This window comes from Astyanax mexicanus, chromosome 10 (genome assembly GCF_023375975.1).
Source record: "Astyanax mexicanus isolate ESR-SI-001 chromosome 10, AstMex3_surface, whole genome shotgun sequence".
NCBI classification, from domain to species: domain Eukaryota; kingdom Metazoa; phylum Chordata; class Actinopteri; order Characiformes; family Acestrorhamphidae; genus Astyanax; species Astyanax mexicanus.
In genome coordinates, this window is record NC_064417.1 from 38,634,932 (window position 1) to 38,654,594 (window position 19,663).

The window sequence follows — 19,663 nt, forward strand, 5'->3', positions numbered from 1 at the left end:
TGTTCTCAGGGAAGCAGTAGTAAAGTAGTAAACTTTGGCACTGGGAAAGGACTGTTTACAAGTTTACCTCACCAGAATCACAATGCATGTGTGAAGTCACCAATGTGTTAGTCGTTAGTTTATGGAGACCACCTCAGGTTGCACGTATGGTGGTATAGCCTGCTTTTTTTACCCTATTAAAGTTTACTATGAGGGCAATATAGCTTAACATGTAGAATCATTGACAAATGGGAGAAATTATCCGGGACAGTGAAAACACAGTGCCAGTGCGGCTCCATATGAGCTGCATGTGTAAGAAGTTCTAAAAGGAAATTTGTTTGGCTGCAAGTTGGTGCTTATAACAAGTATTATTTTATCTACAAATATTTTAATGTACATACTTCTAGGAAATTTTGCAAAAACAAGTCATTTTTCCAAGAGAAAACATTTTATGTGCTTAAATTGTAAAGGGTGCTGCTTTAACATTGGCTAGTATGCTCCAAGTGGTAAAAAAAGTAAGTTCTCCTGCATATAGCACTATTAAAGATTGGTGGGAATTTTCCCCTCTGATTGGCTCCATTTTAATCCACAAATGTGCTGAGAGTGTGGAAGACCCCACTTGTATTGAGACATGCCGTACTGTTTAAATCCAACCCAAGCAGAGTATTTATACTTCTCCTTTTACGCACAAACATTTGGCAGTGAGCTATTTAAATTCCACTAGACATTTCTGCTGCCTTTTATGTTTTTATCTGATTGCTGCAGTTTATTTAGATTGCAAAAAGGACTGGGTCTGAAGCCTCTGATTTCTGGTTGCAGTAGGATGTGCAGCACTGTTGATCCCGATATGTTTCAATTACAAAACAACCCATTTTAATTTATCATTTAAACTGTCTTTCTATCTTCAGTGTCCAATTTAGTGTACAAGTTTTCTTGTGATATTATGTATTTTTTTTGCAGAAATGCATTTTTAAAAATAAAACAGGGTTATATTTAAGATTTAAGAAGTGATTGACAGACTTGGCTGGAGGAGACCTATAGAGCGCTATAGAGTGGCTGAGTTGTATTTTAGCTGCAAGGATAAACTAATTAACTTCAGCTAATTTAGCTGCCAGGCTAAACTAGCTAGTTAATATATACTCTCAGGTCATTATTGATCATATGGTGTTGTGCTGTTGGTTGCGTTGAATCATCTCAGCAGCAAACAAATCAAACAGAACTGAGCTCCAGTACTGTAATTTGATTTAAATGTTAATTGATTGCTCATAAAATATACTTTTTCTTTTGAATCATCACTTGGACAAACTGGGTATGCAATGCAAATATCCACTTTGCATGGGTCCTTAAGGCCGCTCTGTTAACTCAATGAAAGCGGTCTGAGACACTTGTCTTGGCTTGGTCTGGCAGGCCAACCAAATGAGTAGTCAAGCCTAGCTCTGCCTCTGTTCTCTACTGTGCAGACTCAAATATGCAAATATGATAACTTGGCAGAAAATTTTGTTTCATTTCTATAGAAAAGAAGGGAATTGAATCTCAGCCATGTTTTATGCAGTCATTGGATTGTTCAGTTGTTTTTATTTATTTTTTTATTTCAGGAATCTAGAGCTAGTAGGTAAATCACCACTACAAAGGTCATTTGTAATTATACCAACATTTTATGACATCACATAGGTTTCCATCATTCCAATTCCTTCTCTCATTTATACTCCAGAGACTATCAACTTTATTACTTACTGTTCAAACAAACTGAACGAGAGCACAGAGAATACATTTATTCCATTCTGAGCGCTTGGCTTTAAAATCAGGACTTTTTATTGGTCTTTTCAGGTACTCTATAAACAGAGGAATCATCTGAGTCCAGCAGTAAAAGCTCAGGCATGACCGCAGCAGCGTCTGCTTATTATGTATCTGCAATATGAGAATTTCTGCTCTATACAACGGGCTGGTGTTCTTCTGCTGAGAGAGTGGCAGCTGCTGAGGTTTAATTCGAGAGCTCGAGTGCATTAGGTTTTTTCTCGATGCTCCTCTAAGAAACGCACTCTGGCTTGTTTAGCTGCTCCATTAATTACAGCTGCTGATAAATTTCCATGATATATTATATAACCACTCTTGAGGTAACAGATGCCAGTGTGTGATAGCGAAGTGTTGGGACAGAGATGAATCTGAACAATAAATTCAGCTTTAGTGTAGTAAATAAGCTGTATTTTATATCTAAATTTGTTTTGGGAACCACCATTAATTTCAGATTGTTTCTTTTGTACATTACCAGGTATATGAAGCATTGAACTGCAAGCAAAATGTAAATTACGTATGTTTATCATTTGTTATGGAGCGTGCTTTATGAAGCTGAGGAACTGGCCCTTGGCTATGTAATACTGGAGCAAAATATGGTTGCTTGGCTGAAAAGTGTTTCATGATGTGCATTATTAATGGAGTGGCAAATTAGTGTGGAGTACTCAGCTGCCCCAGCTTCAGAGGGGAGTGGAGTGGAGCTAGGCAGAGAGCACCACCGACAAACGCTGGCCCTCTCTAAATAGCACGCACTGAGCCAGCAGACGCACACGTTCAAGCATTAGGTTCCCTGAGATCATCATTAAAGCCAACATTTGCATTTAAATGAAATATGTAGTCCACAGGGGTGCGCTGGGAACTTTTGCGTACTACGCAGAGTAATGAAGAGGCCTGCTTCAGCCGAACAAACTCATGAGCTCGTTCATTACTTTCTCCATTACTCTTCAAATGCAGCAGGACTGTACCTGGCGAGGTTTGGCAGAGGCCTTCTTGCCTGCAGAGCCTCAGGTGTGCGCATTTCGACAGGAACCGACTGCAGATTGAGAAGCAGCCTCCACTGTTAATTCAATCTGGCTGCTAGAAAGGACTGACTCAGCAAGCTGTTTTATTGAGATGGAGGAACGTTTTTAGAGGCACGCTCAGGTTTCAGTGGGTGGCTGAGCTGGCGCCTGAACTCATGGATCTCCCACCTTTCGAGTCAGTAAGTTTGAGGAGAGTAATGTGTAGTAATGGAGGTGTTCGTGACTTTCTCTTTTTAGAATAACGTCAGAGCGAGTCAGAGTTACTCCCATCATCTGATTCACTTAGCCATTCCCTTTCCTTCTCTGACTTATTTAGAAATCAGAATGGTCTTTTATCTAGCTGTGATGAATAAAACATCAAAACTTAAGCACCTGTTCCTGATGCTTTAGACAGGGAATATAAAGCCTCAAAGTCTTGGACAATTGCAGGAGATTGGGATCATCATCATGCTGATCGTCATCCACAATGAAGAGAATTGATTATAAAATTTTAAAAATGAAAGTCATGTGCAATGATAGAATGTATATTCCTCTATCAGCTCACAGAGGACAGGATCCTTTCCAGAATGATTCATAAAATTATGTCAGTACTTAGAATTAGAGGTAGAGGTAGAATGATAATTTTACATATTCAGTATGGTGGTCCATGCGTACACTTAATATTATGCATGTTAATGAATGTTAACAGATCTAATTATATACTACAGTGTATGAGTTGGAGTCAGGGCAGTGAAATAATATCAGTATAATTTAAATTATAATAAATACTAGTAAATTATTTTACCATTCACATCATGCCCCTCCATCACAAAATGCTTATCAGATCATATTTATACAGTATCTTAAACATTTTAAATATTATACTGGATTAAATCAATTTAAAAAAATTGCGTTCTTTGTCATAAAACTAAAATTAGTTTGTTAATGTTTTACTCAAAATGCCCATGAATGTAAACCATATTATGATTTATTATGACCATAACATAAATAATAATTATATATATAAAAAAAGAAAATCTCAGAAAATCTCAAAGTCACAAACCTATAATATTTCATTGATTTGTAATCAGTTATAAAGCCCTTTCATTTGACTGTGGGGGTGTGCACAATATGAGTAAAAAAAAACAAAAACAAAAACGTAGGGCCATAAATCGTAATGTGCCATGGTGCCCTAAAACTATTACACCATTACTTAGTTTATGTCATTTAAAAGTGCTTGATCATCTCTCTGTACACGTGTTCAGAAGTCAAATAAATTAATTTGGATTGTGTAGGATGTGCTATTATTGAGAACTGTACTGCCTACAGTCTTTCGAATCTTTGTGCGCATTGTAAGTGATTTATTTATTGCTTGCTGTGATGCAGGGTCAGTCTCTGATGGGCCAAACACATTAAGCAAGACCTCAGATCTCGTAAACATCAAGTCTGTTCGGTTCATTTTAAATCGTATGGAGACTTTTGCAGTTACTTAGAAACAAGCCTATCCAGAATAAAGGGAGGATGGAGCCAAACTGTAAAGTACAGTACACCACTGTACTACAGCAGTATTGTTGAAAATGATGAAAATGGCTACTTTAGATGTACTGTTTTTTTTTATGGGAGTATGCTCAGACTTGTTAGGTTGTTGCAGACCTTGGGGGTGCTGTGCTGTGCTGTGCTGCACTGTGCTGTGCTGTGCTGACGGTGACTGCTCTGATGCTGAGCAGGGATTGTCTAAGTGACATAACAAAGCTGTTGCATGGGTGTATGTCTGTTGATGTGTGTGTGTGTGTGTACGTCACGTTTAAGAGTGTCTGGAGGCCATCTGGAAGAAGTAAGCCCTGTCTGGAGACTCAGGGCTCCCTGCTGGTGGGCTGCTGCAGGAATTCTCTCCCCTGAGTGGTTTGGGAATGATGAGAATCCTGCTGGTGCAGACAAGCAGGAAACTTCATCTCCTCTCTTTCTTTTTCTTTTTTTTTCTCTCTCTCTCTCTCTCTCTCTCTCTCTCTTTCTATTTCTCTATCGTGTGGGCAGCTGGCAGGCCTCTGAAATGAAACTTTGCTATTTGCTATTGTGTGGATTTATGTGTTTCTATGCTGACCTACACATTTATTGCAGTTGCAAATCTCTTTGGACTCAAATCTAAATGAAAACCATGGAGGCATTTCATGGGAGGAGGAGCTGAGTAGCTCTTTCTGGTGGAATGAATCAGGCAGCTGCTCTGCTACGCCTCTGCCCTTGAATTTTCACTTGAATATTTTTTTTATTTTCAACGAAGCAGTTGGTTACCCTCAGTTCATTGATTTGAATTCAGAAAAAACGTGGCCGTAGTAGGCCTGTCACAATAATTGCAATATTGATTTATCGTACAATACATTAACATGACCTCAATAATTTTTGATAATCGTGATATTGTTTATTGTGTTTATTTGTATGTTTGTTCGCACATATAACAATGAACAGTATTTTAGCCAGTCATGCTTCAATAACTGTGACTCCTTACACACAGTCTGGACTAAGGTAGGTAAGGAAATAAGTATATAATTCCCTATAAACTAATAAACTAATTATAATAAATCATTATTAAATGTTTTGCTGTCTTTAAAAAGTGTATAATTACTTTTTTAGGCTATTCTGTTATCATTATGTCAGTGGCATTTAATAGTCATAAAAATCACAAAAATATCGTGTATTGCAATAATTTCCTGGACAGTATATCGTACACATTTTTTTTTTATCATGACAGGCCAAGGCTGTAGATATAAAAGAGAATACATAAGTTCTGGAACCTGAAGAAAGCTAAAGTGAATTCATTTTTTTAATTTTTGGGAACTGTCATCCGATTAGCACTGCCAGCTACAGTACCACATGGGGCCACATCTAAGCGGCCACGTAGGCCCCATAAAAATAGCAGGACATGCTGACATAATAGTCCTTGGCCATTCAGACTCATTGTTCACAATGCATACCTGTATTTTATCTGGGCTCCCACATCTAGTGTCGCAGTGCAGTGTGATTTTGCGCTCTGCTATTAAGCTGTTGCATAAGCTTCAGACTCGCTGTTGGAGTTCTTAACTTTCAGAGGCCGGAGTGTAAACAACCCACTCTGAACTGTAAAGAGCGGCGAAACCATGCTGCTCTTCTCCTTGAACGGGCATTGTTGTGTTGTTTTTTGATGTTTAAGGGCATGACCTGTGCAATTTTCTTTTGTGTGATTTTGCTAATACAGGTAGGAGGACATTGTGAGCAGTTTTTGTAATGATGGTCTTTAGTCTGTTGCAGTCATTAGTCATTCTTTACATCGGTGCATTCTTTAAAGCTATTATAGGTCATTTTGTAGAAACCAGTTGCATAAGCCAAAAAAATATCCCACTTTTTACCTACAGCCAGGCCTGCCTCAACAACTCTATATGTTTGGAAAATATATATATATATACTTTTTTTTTGGAAAAAAGTGCATTAAACAGTATTACTGTCATTTTTTAACCTTGATCTGTCACTGAAATATTACAAATGTAATAATTATTATTTTATTGATATAATAATATACCAGTAATAACAAATCTCGCCACACCACTCATACTCCCTTGACTAAAGCCCAGACTATTTAATTTTCTGCAGGAAACTCTGTGTATGTGTTTGGCTGGTCAAATGTTTATAGCATATTATTCTTGATGCTCATTCTTATGTGAACAAACATATAAAGTGAACACAAAGGCCAACGTTTAGGTCGGCAAATAATATTGTCCACGTATGTCCACATATTGTATTCAATCAATAATGGATTTTTCATGACAAGCCTACCTCCAGTCTTCCTTCCAAAGTCACTTCTCAAATCAGAGGAATGCAAAAAACTACATTGCAAACATATTTTATACATATGCATACACACTGATACAGGCAAGATAAACACAGCTAACTGGCTTACAACCACACTATACGATTTAGTCCCTGTCTATAATTAGCTGTTTTTTATATAATGTAGGTTAATTTTGCATTTACAGTCCTACTGCATACACAAACATGACCAAAACAGCCAATCCAACTCTTAAACACTAATTTAAGCCTAGCCTAATGGGGCAGTTAATGTTTAAAAGTGTTTGATATCATACGTATAATAGAAAAAAGCCAAAAGCAAAACACGATAAAATCTGCAATTATCTGCAGATGGGCGATATGGCTCTAAAATTATATCACAATATTTCATGGTATTTTCACGATAACGTTACTTTTGGCGATATGACAAGACACTGAATTAGAAAAATTATTTCGAATTTTATTATTGCATGCAATATGATATGGCAAACTGAGATTAAAAAAATCTTTTTATCAGATTTGTAACAGAAGTCAATGATCCCGAATGTCATGATACTAATAATAATGCACTCCGTATTAGGGGTGGGCGATATGGCTCTAAAATAATATCACGATATTTCAGGGTATTTTTGCGATAATGATATACTTGGCGATACAGGAAAACTAAAATAATTCATTAATTTCAGGAATATAGTATAATAGTATAACAAAATAATCATAATGTGGCAAAATAAATAATATAGCATAAAATAATATAATGCAGCAAAAAATATTGCAGAATATTTAGTGCATGCATATAAACTGCAAACTAAAACAATTATACAATAAATACACCTAAAGCTTCACAGTAAATAATAGACTACTTTTAAGACAGAACAGCCCTATTATCACGATATGGATTCTTAATATCATGATATTTCTGTGTCACGATATATTGTATATGATATAATATTGCCCACACCTACTCCGTATATCTCCATATATCCAGGATTAAAGTAAAATAAATGATACTGGAAAGATATAATCTGTCTCCAGTAGATATATAATTTTTCTTTTGCTAAAAATAGTAAAAAAGTAGTACCCTGATGTGATAATTATGGTGGGTGATATGGAACTATATTTTAGGGTATAATATCGTTCACGATATTCAAAATTTTTGGCGATATTATCACGTTTGATGTGATATGGCACACCCCTACTACAGGGTTCTCCATAGTTAAAAACGTCACCACTATTCACGCCAGTATGACTCGTGTGTTGTGTACTGTATACACAGGAAATTTGGCAGTGTTAAATCAACACTGTTAGTGTTAAATTAACACTGAGAGTGTAACGTTTAACACGATTTAACACTAACAGTGTTGATTTAACACTGCCAAATTTCCTGTGTATGTTTCAGTCTGCAGTACACATCCAGAGCATGTTGGGTGCACATGAGGGGGAGACGAGTGTCCTTCGAACACTTTTCTTTATATAAACAGAGCTTTAGCAGTTTTTTAACAGCATTTTAAGAATTATAACAAAAAACTATAACATTATTTCAGATTAATCAATTACTAATGATTTAATATGACAAGCTCATACATCAGTAGTAGGCAATCATTTTATTCTCCCTATACACCCACTGTTAGGTGTCAAGCTTAATTTAATATATCACAAAAATGATTTAGTGGTGGAATCTTCTTTTTTCCCCTGTTCTCTTTAGATGGTAACCCACCTTCTACACACATCCTTTCTGTGATTGGTTACTGGGAGATCTTCAAAACAGCACATTATCTGTTGTAAAGTATCTGCTGTTGTGTGTTTGAAGGCCAGTAACGTGTTAAAATAGATGTTCAGTGCTAACCACTCTGTCACGCTAACCTCAGGCTGTCCTTGCCTTACATTAACCCCCATCTGTCCTTGCTTTTCAGAGACGCTGTGCTTCTATGGGTACATGAATCTGAGTTCCACTGGCCAGATGCCTGTGATGGAGGAAGTCGATACCAATGAGAGGTTAGAACACCAGGATTTTTCTGTTTCTGTGTGTGTGGGTGTGTGTGTGTGAATCTGTGGCGGATGAATCTGACTCCAAGACCTTACAGAAACTAGAAAACATGCTTATGCATAATTTATTTGACCAGTTCCAGTACATGCTCCATTCTAGGCTTTAACACATGTTCATTATCAATTACATACAACAACATGAATGGATGTAAAGGAACGTGAGATGGCATAGAGTGATTTGGGCACTGGATCTTATGGCACCAACAGAAGGACTCTGGGGAGAGGTGACCCGACTGGTCAGCAGAGCAGAGGAAACATGGCCTTCCTGTCCTGGCATCAGTTTTCCCTCCTCACGTATCCAGTTACCTTTTGTCCAAATTGTCTTTAAGTATCCTGTGACAGTCTGAGCGCTCCACTGCACTGAGCACATAATAAAAGATGTTAAAAATAGCAGCATACAGCCACAAAAGTGACCTTTAACGCTTATTACACCTGGATTGTCTTTAAACCTTTCCCTTGTTGTTGTCTAGTCTAGCGCTGTCAACACGATCATCTGTGCCCTCAGAACACCGCTGCTGTTATTGTTGTGCGGGCAACAGTTAGTGCTTGGGAAATTATATGCATAAATTATTTAATTCTCTGCTGAAGAAGAGAATGTTTATTCAGGCATTGTGTCGTTTTAGTCCCTGCATGGTCTCGAGTGAAAGCCCAATGGATGGTAACGGTAGAAAAGCCCAGGCAGCTGTCCAGTTTCTTATGAATTGGTGTTCTAGCTTGGCTAACAAAGCTGTCAAAATCCCCATTGATAAAATGCAGGAACCATGGGCTCAGCTCCTGATTGTCATCTCAGACAGCTCCCCCAAAATGCACTCAGTCTTCGAATGTTTTTTTTCTTTCCTCCTGACGTTTCCATTCATACCTCTGATGCATGACTTAGCGGCCTAGCGTCGATGTACGATATCACTTCAAACCACATGTTCTCCTGCTTCTGTCAGTCTCCTCTCCGCTCTGTGCTTTATGAAGAGAGACTCACAGCTCCCTCTCAGGAATACAGTACCCTCTCTACCTGTGCTGCTGCATTACAGACTACCATAAATTGGCTCTTCTTCTTAGGAATTTAGAGTGGCTTTGCACTGGTTGTGCTGAAGGGGAAAATGAACAGGGGTGATGCCTTGCCTTGTCTAAAGATTTTTTAAATAGTTTTTTGATCCAAGTTGACATTCATATCAACACTTGATTGATCATAGGAGGAGTTTAAGAAAGTATTGATATTTCGTTTTGATATTTTGTTTTGCAATACTGTATTGATTTTTTAAAAACAGTAACAGTATCTAATTAGTACCATAGTTTGCATGTAAAGATTGGTGGCAGACAGTGGTTTATTTAGAGTTGTTTTTAAACCCTGACAACTAGATAGCAGTCTTGTACTCATTAAATCCCTCTGATTTAATTGGAAGAAAAGCTAACTTTTCTTTTACTCAGATTCTAAAGTGTGATGTGGTGTTTTTATGCCATGATACAAATAGTATTGATGTTTTTGCCAATACAAATCTAGTACACTATTAGCAGCATGGCAGTAGCTTTCCTCTGCCAGCACCATTTCTGCAGCATTAGCAGTAGACCACCAGCCTTGCCCAGCATCACTACCCCTCTGTTACAATTAAACATCATACAGCATGTTCACAGAGAGAATTGAGTGCTTTGATATGCCTCATGAGACTATATCAGGATGACAAGGAAAACTGCTCGTTTTCTGACATTTACTGATCTGAGACATACAGTTCAGCAATCTCTGGCTTAACCCAGGTGGTAAATCCCAGTGTGGTGGATGAGGTTTGAGCTGCTGCCGAGGGAAAATCTGCTCATTGAAATGGGGATAAGGCAGAAAGAGGGGTCTACTGATCTTTCTCTCTGCCTCTGCTGGAATGTGTTCAGACGTGCTATTTTTTTCAATTTCAAGCCCCGCAAATTCTGCCACAACAACTTGCAAAATGCCTCCCTATACTGACTGCTCTATTTTATCCTTAACCAGACAGTACTGCTGTCTCCACCATCAATTATATTGGGAATCAGTTAATCCGCCTACGATTTTGATGATTGACAAAGCTGTCAGAGCTCTGAAGAAAGGTCAATAACACAATAAAAATGGGCTTAGCTGAACTGTAAAGAACTGTGCAAACCTTTTTTTTTTAAGATTTCACAACACCTTTCTGGAAACGATCAGCTGAAAGTCTTTTAAACCTGTAAAAACAGTAATAAATAAAATATTATAGGCTAGATTCATAAAATGCTGGTGAAAGCTTGTGAAAATTAATGACCATTGCTCTGCCGCTTGGGTGTCAAAAGGGACTGGAAATGAACTAAAATAAGCAGAAGTGCTATTTGCTTGTATTTAGAAATAAATAAAATACAGAAAAAAAATTATAAAAATGTTGGGTGGAAAAACAATATCAGCGTAGTAGGAAATATAACAATAGCTTTGTCAAAAATGACAGTAATTATCAGAGTAACAGAATTATCTGTTCTTGGTTTATTCATTTTTATCTGACAAATCCTTGTTCATTGTGTATTAATGTGCTCTAAAATCCCTCTAAAGAAAAGTCAAGCTTGTCTCAATGCCAGCTGAGATTATTTTTCTTCTAAATAAATTTGTATTCATCAAGCATAAATAATTACAATACAGTTACATTAAATTGCATTTATTTTTTCGGTATTTTATGTAGACTTACATTTCCCACACCCAAACAATTCAACCCTTCAAGTTAAAAATATTAAGAAAATATATAAGAATTAAATTAATCTGATATGTACATTGTGGACTTCTACCTTGCTCTGCCTCACTCTGCCTCCAGCCTTTTCTTGTCATGTGATCACAGTCTGCAGCATGAAGAGCTCACTTTGAGGCAGCATGTGAGAAACGGAAATTGTCATTGAGCCATTGTCACAGATGCCTTTGATGAATTAGGTGATTTTCGTTCAAGGACTACTCTTCTACAGGCCAACAAATATGCAAAAGCATAGGCATCTTTTTGCTTTTGGTGACTCTAATGATATATTTACAGACCTCAAATATGTCAAATTCAGCACTAACTCTGTACGTCTAATAGCAGATGCATTATTTAAACAATGATTTTAGAGGACCACAATGCCCTCAACCTAAAACAAGGCCAGAACATGTGAGTCAAATCAAATTCTGCAACATGATATCAGTCACGTTTTTCATCTAAGTTGGGATAGGCCAGTGTTGTCTAATCTTTTCCGCATAGCGTCAGTTTGGCTGTAGGTTTTCATTCCAAACATCCAGCAGCACACCTGATTCCGCTTCTTTAATCAATTGGTCGTTCTTCCAACAGCTGATCACATGGGCTTCTGCTTGGCTGGAATGAAATCCTGCAGTCTGGTTCTTTGCGGATAGGATTGGACACCCCTGGGAGAGGCAGTTGAGATATATGCTGTAATTTTTGAGTTGAGTGCTAGCTTTTTTAAATGCAATTCATACCTCAGAATTACAGAGGCAAAGCAAAGCTGAGGGTGGCACATGGTGTAAGTATTTTAACTGTATGGATTTCCTCCCACGTGCGTATAATGCCCCACTGGAGCTCCTTCACAATCAGCACAGTACCCATAAAACTGCCCCTCGTGCAGCCTCAGCGTCTGCCCCTCATGCAGCCTCAGCGTCTGCCCCCATGCAGCCTCAGCGCCTGCACTGCATGCAAACTATGCAGCTTCCACTCATGCAGCTTCTGTGCCAGTGGTCCCAACTTCTTCTGTCCGCATGCCAGCAATTGTTTCCGCTCCAGCTTCAGTTCCAGTGGCAGTGCCAGTGCTAGCACCAGCTCCTGTGGTGACCTGTTCACACTTCTGTATCTTCTTTGTCTTTTGTAACCAATTCTGCCAACTAAACTAACAAAACTGAGATGTAGATTTATTTGTAAAACATACATTATCTGCTTGTACTGTAGTAAAATATTTTTTCTACCTAAAACATCTCAAATTACAATTTTATTCTCACATTATGTTGTTAGCATATATGAGGCCCTGTCAGCTAAAATAACAAAACTTAGTCCGCAAGTACACGTGTACATTAGGTTTAGTGAAATGGTAAATCAATAAAGTTGCTAATTTTTGTAAGATTTGATTTTAATAACAAACATTAAAGGCTTTTATCCATACCTGAACAAGAATTAGTCACAAAATCAGATCTAATTCTTAACCTGGTCAACATTTTTAAAAGTTCCCATCTGAACTTTTGTCTGTGAGTCATCTTGATTTGAAACTGTGACATGTTAAACTCTTTTGCCACCACTAGTTTACAGTATAATGTCCTCATAAGAGGACACCAGGCCCTGGTAGATCACAATTAATTATGTGGTCTAGACAACCCAAAATGTGATGTCCACACAGTGGACGCTAGGTCCTAGGAGGTTGAGGTTGGTCATGGTCACAGCGGTTGTACCTGGCTCGGTTTCTGTTATTATACCTGTTAAGGTTTATGTTTTCCATGTTTTGATGGATGTCCTAGTCCCGTCTCTGGCCCTGTCTCATCTTCATTACCGTTTTCTCCACTGTCTCAAATGCAGTTCCCAGTCCTGTCTCCTGTCCAGTATTGGCCTCCCTCCTGAGCAAACATGGTAGAGCCACACTGTTTCTTTTTTATCGTTTTGTGCTGTATGAATCTGTGCATCATGTGTGTCCTTCAGACTGTGCTTTGTACTGTAAGAAAGGCCAGAATTAATTTAAAATATAAAATGTTCTCTCTTGTCTCATATGCAGTTCCCAGTCCTGTCTCCTGTCTAGCCTGTTTCTGGTTTCTTGTTCTGTTTTCCTGGCTTGTTTCTTGAGTCTCCCCCTGGGGCAGCAACCATGTTAGTAATCCTTAATTATAAATAAGGTGTAATGTATTACAGCTACTACTAAGTTTTCTACTTATGTTTTTATTTAACACATTTTATTAAGCTGGTTATGTGTATGAGTGTCCTTCATATTGTGCTTTGTATTGTAAAAGAGGCCAGCATTTATTTAAAAAATATACAATTTTCTGTTCAGTTTCATATCCAGCCCCCAGTCCTGTCTCCTGTCCAGTTTCTCCCTGGTTTCTTGCTCCTTTTCCACTGCCTTTTCTTGAGCCTGCCCCTGGGCAGCAAACATGTTGGTGATCCGTATTCATGAAAAAAAATAGCAAACATGTTAATCTGGCTCGGTGTATCAATGTCCTTCAGACTGGGCTTTGTAGTTGGAGAGGGGCTAGCATTCATTTAAAATGTATACAATCATTATGCATATTACCCTTTATATTGATTAACTGATTAACTGGGAAGGTTAATGCTTGTCAGTGTTTTTTTTAAGCAAGTTAAGTGCTTAAACTCTGAACAGTTTAATATCTATAAATTTGTTGATCAGGGTCTTTGAACTTTTCACAATACATATTTTAAAACTTACTGTAAAAAAAGGCTGTTTCAGCCACATGTGTCTGTGTGTGCTGAGACAACAGGAAAAGTAGCTTCAGGTACACCTGAGTGTGAACTGGATGTTCTCCAGCTCTTGCTTTCTCCTGACTCAGGGTGGCCGTCTGGGGATTAAGAAGCCTTACGCTGACCAAACATGGCCTATGATTAAAAAGTTCATTCTTTGGACATCCTCCTATATAGAAGCAGATTCTGCTCTATATATCCTTTAATAATATATATATATATATATATATATATATATATATATATATATATATATATATATATATATATATATATATATAGTTGTGCTTGAAAGTTTGTGAATTCTTTACAGTTTTTTATATTTTTGCATAAATTTGACAAAAAAAGGACCAAATCAAACAAAATGGCATTTCTTTATTAAGAAACATGATCTAATATTATGTATTTATAAGTGAAAAAAGTGTTTAAACCTTTGCTTTCATTATCTTGCATAAACCGCTGTTGCAGCAATGTCTGTAACTAAACATTTCTGCTTCTAAGCTGTTGCTTAGTCCTGCATATAACATTGAAGGAAATGTAGCACATTCCTCCGTACAAAAAAGCTCCAGATTTGTTATGTTGAAGGGTTTCCTTCTATAAACTGCTTGTTTCAGGTTCTTCAACAACATTTCAATTAAATTCAGTTTAGGTTTTTTGGAATTAGTCATTGCAAAACATTAACAATATTATTCTTCAACCATTGTTTGGTAGAATGACTTATACTTGTACTTAGGGCCATTGTCTTGATGCATTACCCCATTCTCTTGAAGTCCAGGTAACAGACAGATCTCCTGATCTGACAGTTGCTGGTATAAGTCAGTTTTCATTGCTCCATTAATGACAGAAAGCTTTCTTACCAATGTGTAGCAAAACAGACCCAAACCATGATACTACCACCACCATATTTAACAGATAGTATAAGGTTCTCATGCTGGAATGCAGTCTTTTCCTTGGTTTTTTTTGTAAACACAACATTTCTTATTTATATACAAATTTTTATTTTCTTTTTTGAAGTTTTGCTTTGCATCCACCTACAAAATATTATTGTCATTCCGTGTTCTCATGGTCGTGAACTCATGAACCTTAATATTTTCTAATGTGAGAAAGTTACGTTTAGTCACTCAGAAGTTTAATGATTTGATTAATTTGTGGCTGCTACACGTCTTGCTGTGTTATTGTGTTGTTCGTTGACAACTCCTGTTAAGGTTAGTGATGGTCTAGAATTCCCTCTATTTGTTCACAGTGTATCTGACTGTAGATTGGTGGAGTACTTTGCAACCTTTTTGGGCCTAATGAGCATCAACAACTCTTCTCTGGAGGTTATTCTTTATTTGTACCTTGATACTTCTTTACAAACATGTTGTAAAGACACTAATAGATCCCTATTTTAATTTATTTGATCGAACACCTGACTAATTTCACCTACTAAATATTTGCTAATTGTAAATATTGGATCATTTTCCTCTAAAAATAAATTATGTAATTAACTAAGTTTAATATTTGTATTTATGTGAAAGTCTGATGAAGTTTTATGTCCAATTTATGCAGAAAAAATGATGAAGGGTTCACAAACTTGCAAGTACCTCTATGCTCTATATTTTATCTGTCACTGACAAAAAAGGAAGCCCATTATTTGAAAGTGGCCAGTTGATTTGTATACAGTCAAATGTCTAGGATTTGCTTCTCTATGCTGTATTGTGAATATACAAATAGAGGTCATTGACAGCTGTAGGAGGTACAGATAGAGAGAGTTCACTAGTGGCAAACACCTGTTGTAAGGTCCTCATTGCTTGAATGCAAGAGTCTTGTCTTTTATCTCTAACTGATTAGCAGAAGGACGTTATTGGTTGGAGGATCAGTAGCTGAAGACAGCTCGCCCCAACGCCTTGATGTTTCCAGGCAACAGAGGCCTATCTCATAGAAGCAGCCCATGCAACAGTGTTATCAGCCCTGAAAGATAACACAGCAAATCTTAGGAAGTTTGATGTTCTTTAAAACTGCAGATATTCATAGTACCATAGTTAAACCTCCTTCCATAGCAAATACCAATTCAGACTACTGAATGCTGCTAACACTAACTGTACCCTGATACAAAAAAACACAACATTATGAGTGTTACAGGCCTACAAAAACACATGTTGGTTAAGCAGCGCTTTACCAATCATATCTTTTGTTGGAATTTTACTGGTTAAATCTAAATTTTGCCTATTTGGACAAAAGCAAAACCTGATATTGTAACTGAAATATGCATAAATCGAACTGAATTGAATTGAATTTAATCAGATTGAGGCCTTGTTCATCAAAATTGAATTGATCCAGGAAAACAGTGGAGATACGCAGCCCTTACAATATGACACAGATATAATTTAATAGCAAAATATTGCATTTACACTTAGATCACTGGACTTTTTATTATTAACATTGGAATTAGTATATTTCAAAGTATACTTCCAAGGATAAATAAAGTCATAGTAAAATCGTTAATAAATGTAAATAAACTGGCTTATGTTTGGTATATTATACCTTATGTCATGTGATGTCATGAGGCACACCCACACATTTATTTAGTTTCCCTATTGACTTAACATATTTAACATGTCTGCCCAAAACTAATAAAACTAAATGCTTTAACTTCTAGACCCACTTAGAACTTAGGTGTCATGTTATTGACATCTGCAAATGCTCTTAAACCAGAAGTTTTTGTGGCTCACTAGTGCCAAATGATTCACATTTAGATCCCTGCCAATCATCCACGAAAGCTGCAAAGAGCTTTAGATTCATCCTGAAAGAGCCCTTTGTCATCTAGGATATAAGAATCGCATGAACCTTCGGAGTATCCAGGCAACCCGATCCATCCCCAGGTGCACGTTATTATCAGATTTCCTATTAATTACCATCAATCTGGGGAGCAGGATGAGGCAAATACGTGATTGATAATTGTCAGGAAATGGATTTATCAATTCAGACCCATTGGATGAGACAAGAAGTTCAACTCAATTGACCTGCCATATTTAATTTCAGGGAGGCTGCAGACTGTTCATATGCAAATGAGAGCGGGAGAATTATGGGACGCCTCAGATGGGAACCAGTCAGAACCAGTATTTCTTTGCTTTGCAGAACGAACCCCAGTTCCTGTCTTTCTTTATTCCTCTTCTGTCAGACAAAACATCCCTGATTTGTTTTTAAAATAAAGCAAGAAATTCAATTCTGGATGGAATTCAGGAACTCGAGCAAACAGCTACAGTGCTGTGTGGAAGCCACCAGTGCAATTCGCTCATGTCTAGACTTCAGCTTTATGGTTATTGATCAGGTGCTACGATCGATTTGTGCTTAGGGTAAATCAATGTGTCATTCGATTTGATTACACTTCTTCAGTAAACAAGCCCATGTTTACATTTAACAATAGGCAGAATATTAAAACAATAAAAAAATAATTGAATATGATTGCATTCACAGTCATTTTATGAGTGCACTGACATATGAAGACATTAATTGCATGCCATGTACACATCTGCCAGTGCCGATATAGATACACATAAACATACACATACACTCTATAAATTGGGATGCTTTTCTTTTTTTTTTGTTTTATTCAGGATTATTAATAAAACAGTCATACTGAAAACTTTTCTGTTTTATTTGTTTTTAAAGTTTCCATTTCCTGTCCAATCATCCAATCGCTGTTAATATGAACTCCCGTTATCAATGGTAATGCTCCAAACACAGCTCTTATATTTATAATTTATAAAATGTAGAAACTGGAATTACATCAACAGAGTAGTTAAACATTTTTGCAAATGCAGTACAATTAATAAAAAGCTGATATTTCACCAAAATAGCACAGCATCATTAAAAGATAATATAAAATATAAATGTTCAATATAAAAAAGTCATCAAGTATCTGTTGGAAATGTGGGTAAATATCAGGCAAAACACAATAGGTCTGCACATAATAATGCATCTTTATTGTAAAATAATGCATTTTTACACTTGTAGATAATTGCCTGTGAGATCTTTACAGGAGGATATGGTATTACAATATATGGTGTTTTACAGTTCTTGCTTTAGTTGTTGTTGTTTTCTGTTTGTTTACATTTTTTCCAATACTGGTATCAAACAGTTATTACAATATTTTACAATATTTCTAACAGTGGTAAATTGCTGCAACCCTATAATCACTATAGCAAAATGTATCAGTGTTGTCATATTGCCCTGCATCTATTAAGAAGTGATTCTCACTATAACATGAACTCTCCTTGCACTTTTAGGCCTCGAAGGGATACCAGGCACAAAGCTCTCTGGCATAAATAGACTTCTAATGCACCATTTAAGGCATGTCTGCTGAGAGATGAACACTACACAGGTTAACAGAGTGGAACGCTATGGATAATTGGATTGCTATTGAGACTTCTTCTGTTCTGCTATAAGTCTGGCTTCTTGTTAGGTTGGGATGGCCTGTGCCTAATTTGCTAAAAGTAAATTTATGCAAAAGACAGAAACTTAGTGAAACCTTGGACTTGCACAACGTTCTGTCTGAAAAGTAAGAGAAATAGAGTTGAATTCTTGGACATAGCTTGTGCTTGGTGGTATACAAGATAAATCCTACACAGTCCCTTGAAGTCTGCTTTTAACTGCTCAACATTTTTATAGCCACATTCTTTACAAGAGCGTCAGAGTTCATAACTGAGCACATTGAAATGCATTATGCATTTTAGAAGTTGAAGAATGGAGAGAATGAAACCTTGGTGTGCATAATTTCCTGAAATCTCCATATGACTCCTCTGATTCAGTAATGCGGTTGATTAAAATTGCTAACACGTTCACACGCTTCTGCTTTCACTCCTTAAAGGAAAGTTTCTGGGTTATTATGAGTTCTAAAATGTGTTCCACAGGGTTTTTTACCAACAAGAATCGCTAATGGACACCTGTGTAATGGTACATTGTTCATGTATTCTAAAGCAATCGCTGCCCTTTGCTCCCTAATCAGCACAATTGTTCTTTTTGAGTAGGCAGTTAAATCAGAAAGTTGAGATTCACGATTTAATAGAGAAGAACTAATAATAATGAAGGACCTTAGTTCGGGCCAAGATTGTCCACATCTAGACACTGTCATGATTATGGAGTAATTGAGGTCAAGTTTCCCCTCACCTTAAGTGGCTCACTATTGAATTATGGCAAAGGGGGAGAGCAGCACGATGCCAGAGCTGTCTAGGGCAGCTTGCCAGGTTAAACAAACCACATCACCCTGTAATTCAGTGTAGTTCAAGTATCCAATCATCAGTCTGCTCTCTAGTATCTTTATCAACAACTTCAATCTGAAATTATATCTCAAACCACCACACCCGTGGATAGGGGAACTTTTCTTTATATTTTTAACACTGCAGTGCAGCTGACTTTAAGCCTATATTAATTTATTTATTGTTCCACTTTTCACTTTTGTATATTTGGACAGCTCAGGTTAATACTTCACTTTTTCTTCAGTAATAAAGAAAAATGTTTCTATTTGCAACTTTTCATATTTAATCACTGTCTGAAACATTGGTAGTTAGTGATCTGAGTCAACTTGTAATAAACATGTCACTCACAGAAACCTAAACAGCGTGTGCTGCGTTCACCTTT

At 37.0% G+C, this 19,663-nt stretch overlaps 1 protein-coding gene across 4 annotated transcripts in view; it reads left to right on the plus strand.

Moving 5' to 3' along the window:
• The window catches only part of htr4 (5-hydroxytryptamine receptor 4), a 107,538-nt gene that overhangs the window by 13,190 nt on the left and 74,685 nt on the right, over positions 1 to 19,663 (plus strand). For all 4 annotated transcript variants that reach the window (XM_022684060.2, XM_022684062.2, XM_022684059.2 and 1 more), the window contains one exon: positions 8,501 to 8,582. In XM_022684060.2, the coding sequence (XP_022539781.1) occupies positions 8,501 to 8,582 (82 nt within the window). The remainder of the gene's footprint in view (positions 1 to 8,500; positions 8,583 to 19,663) is intronic.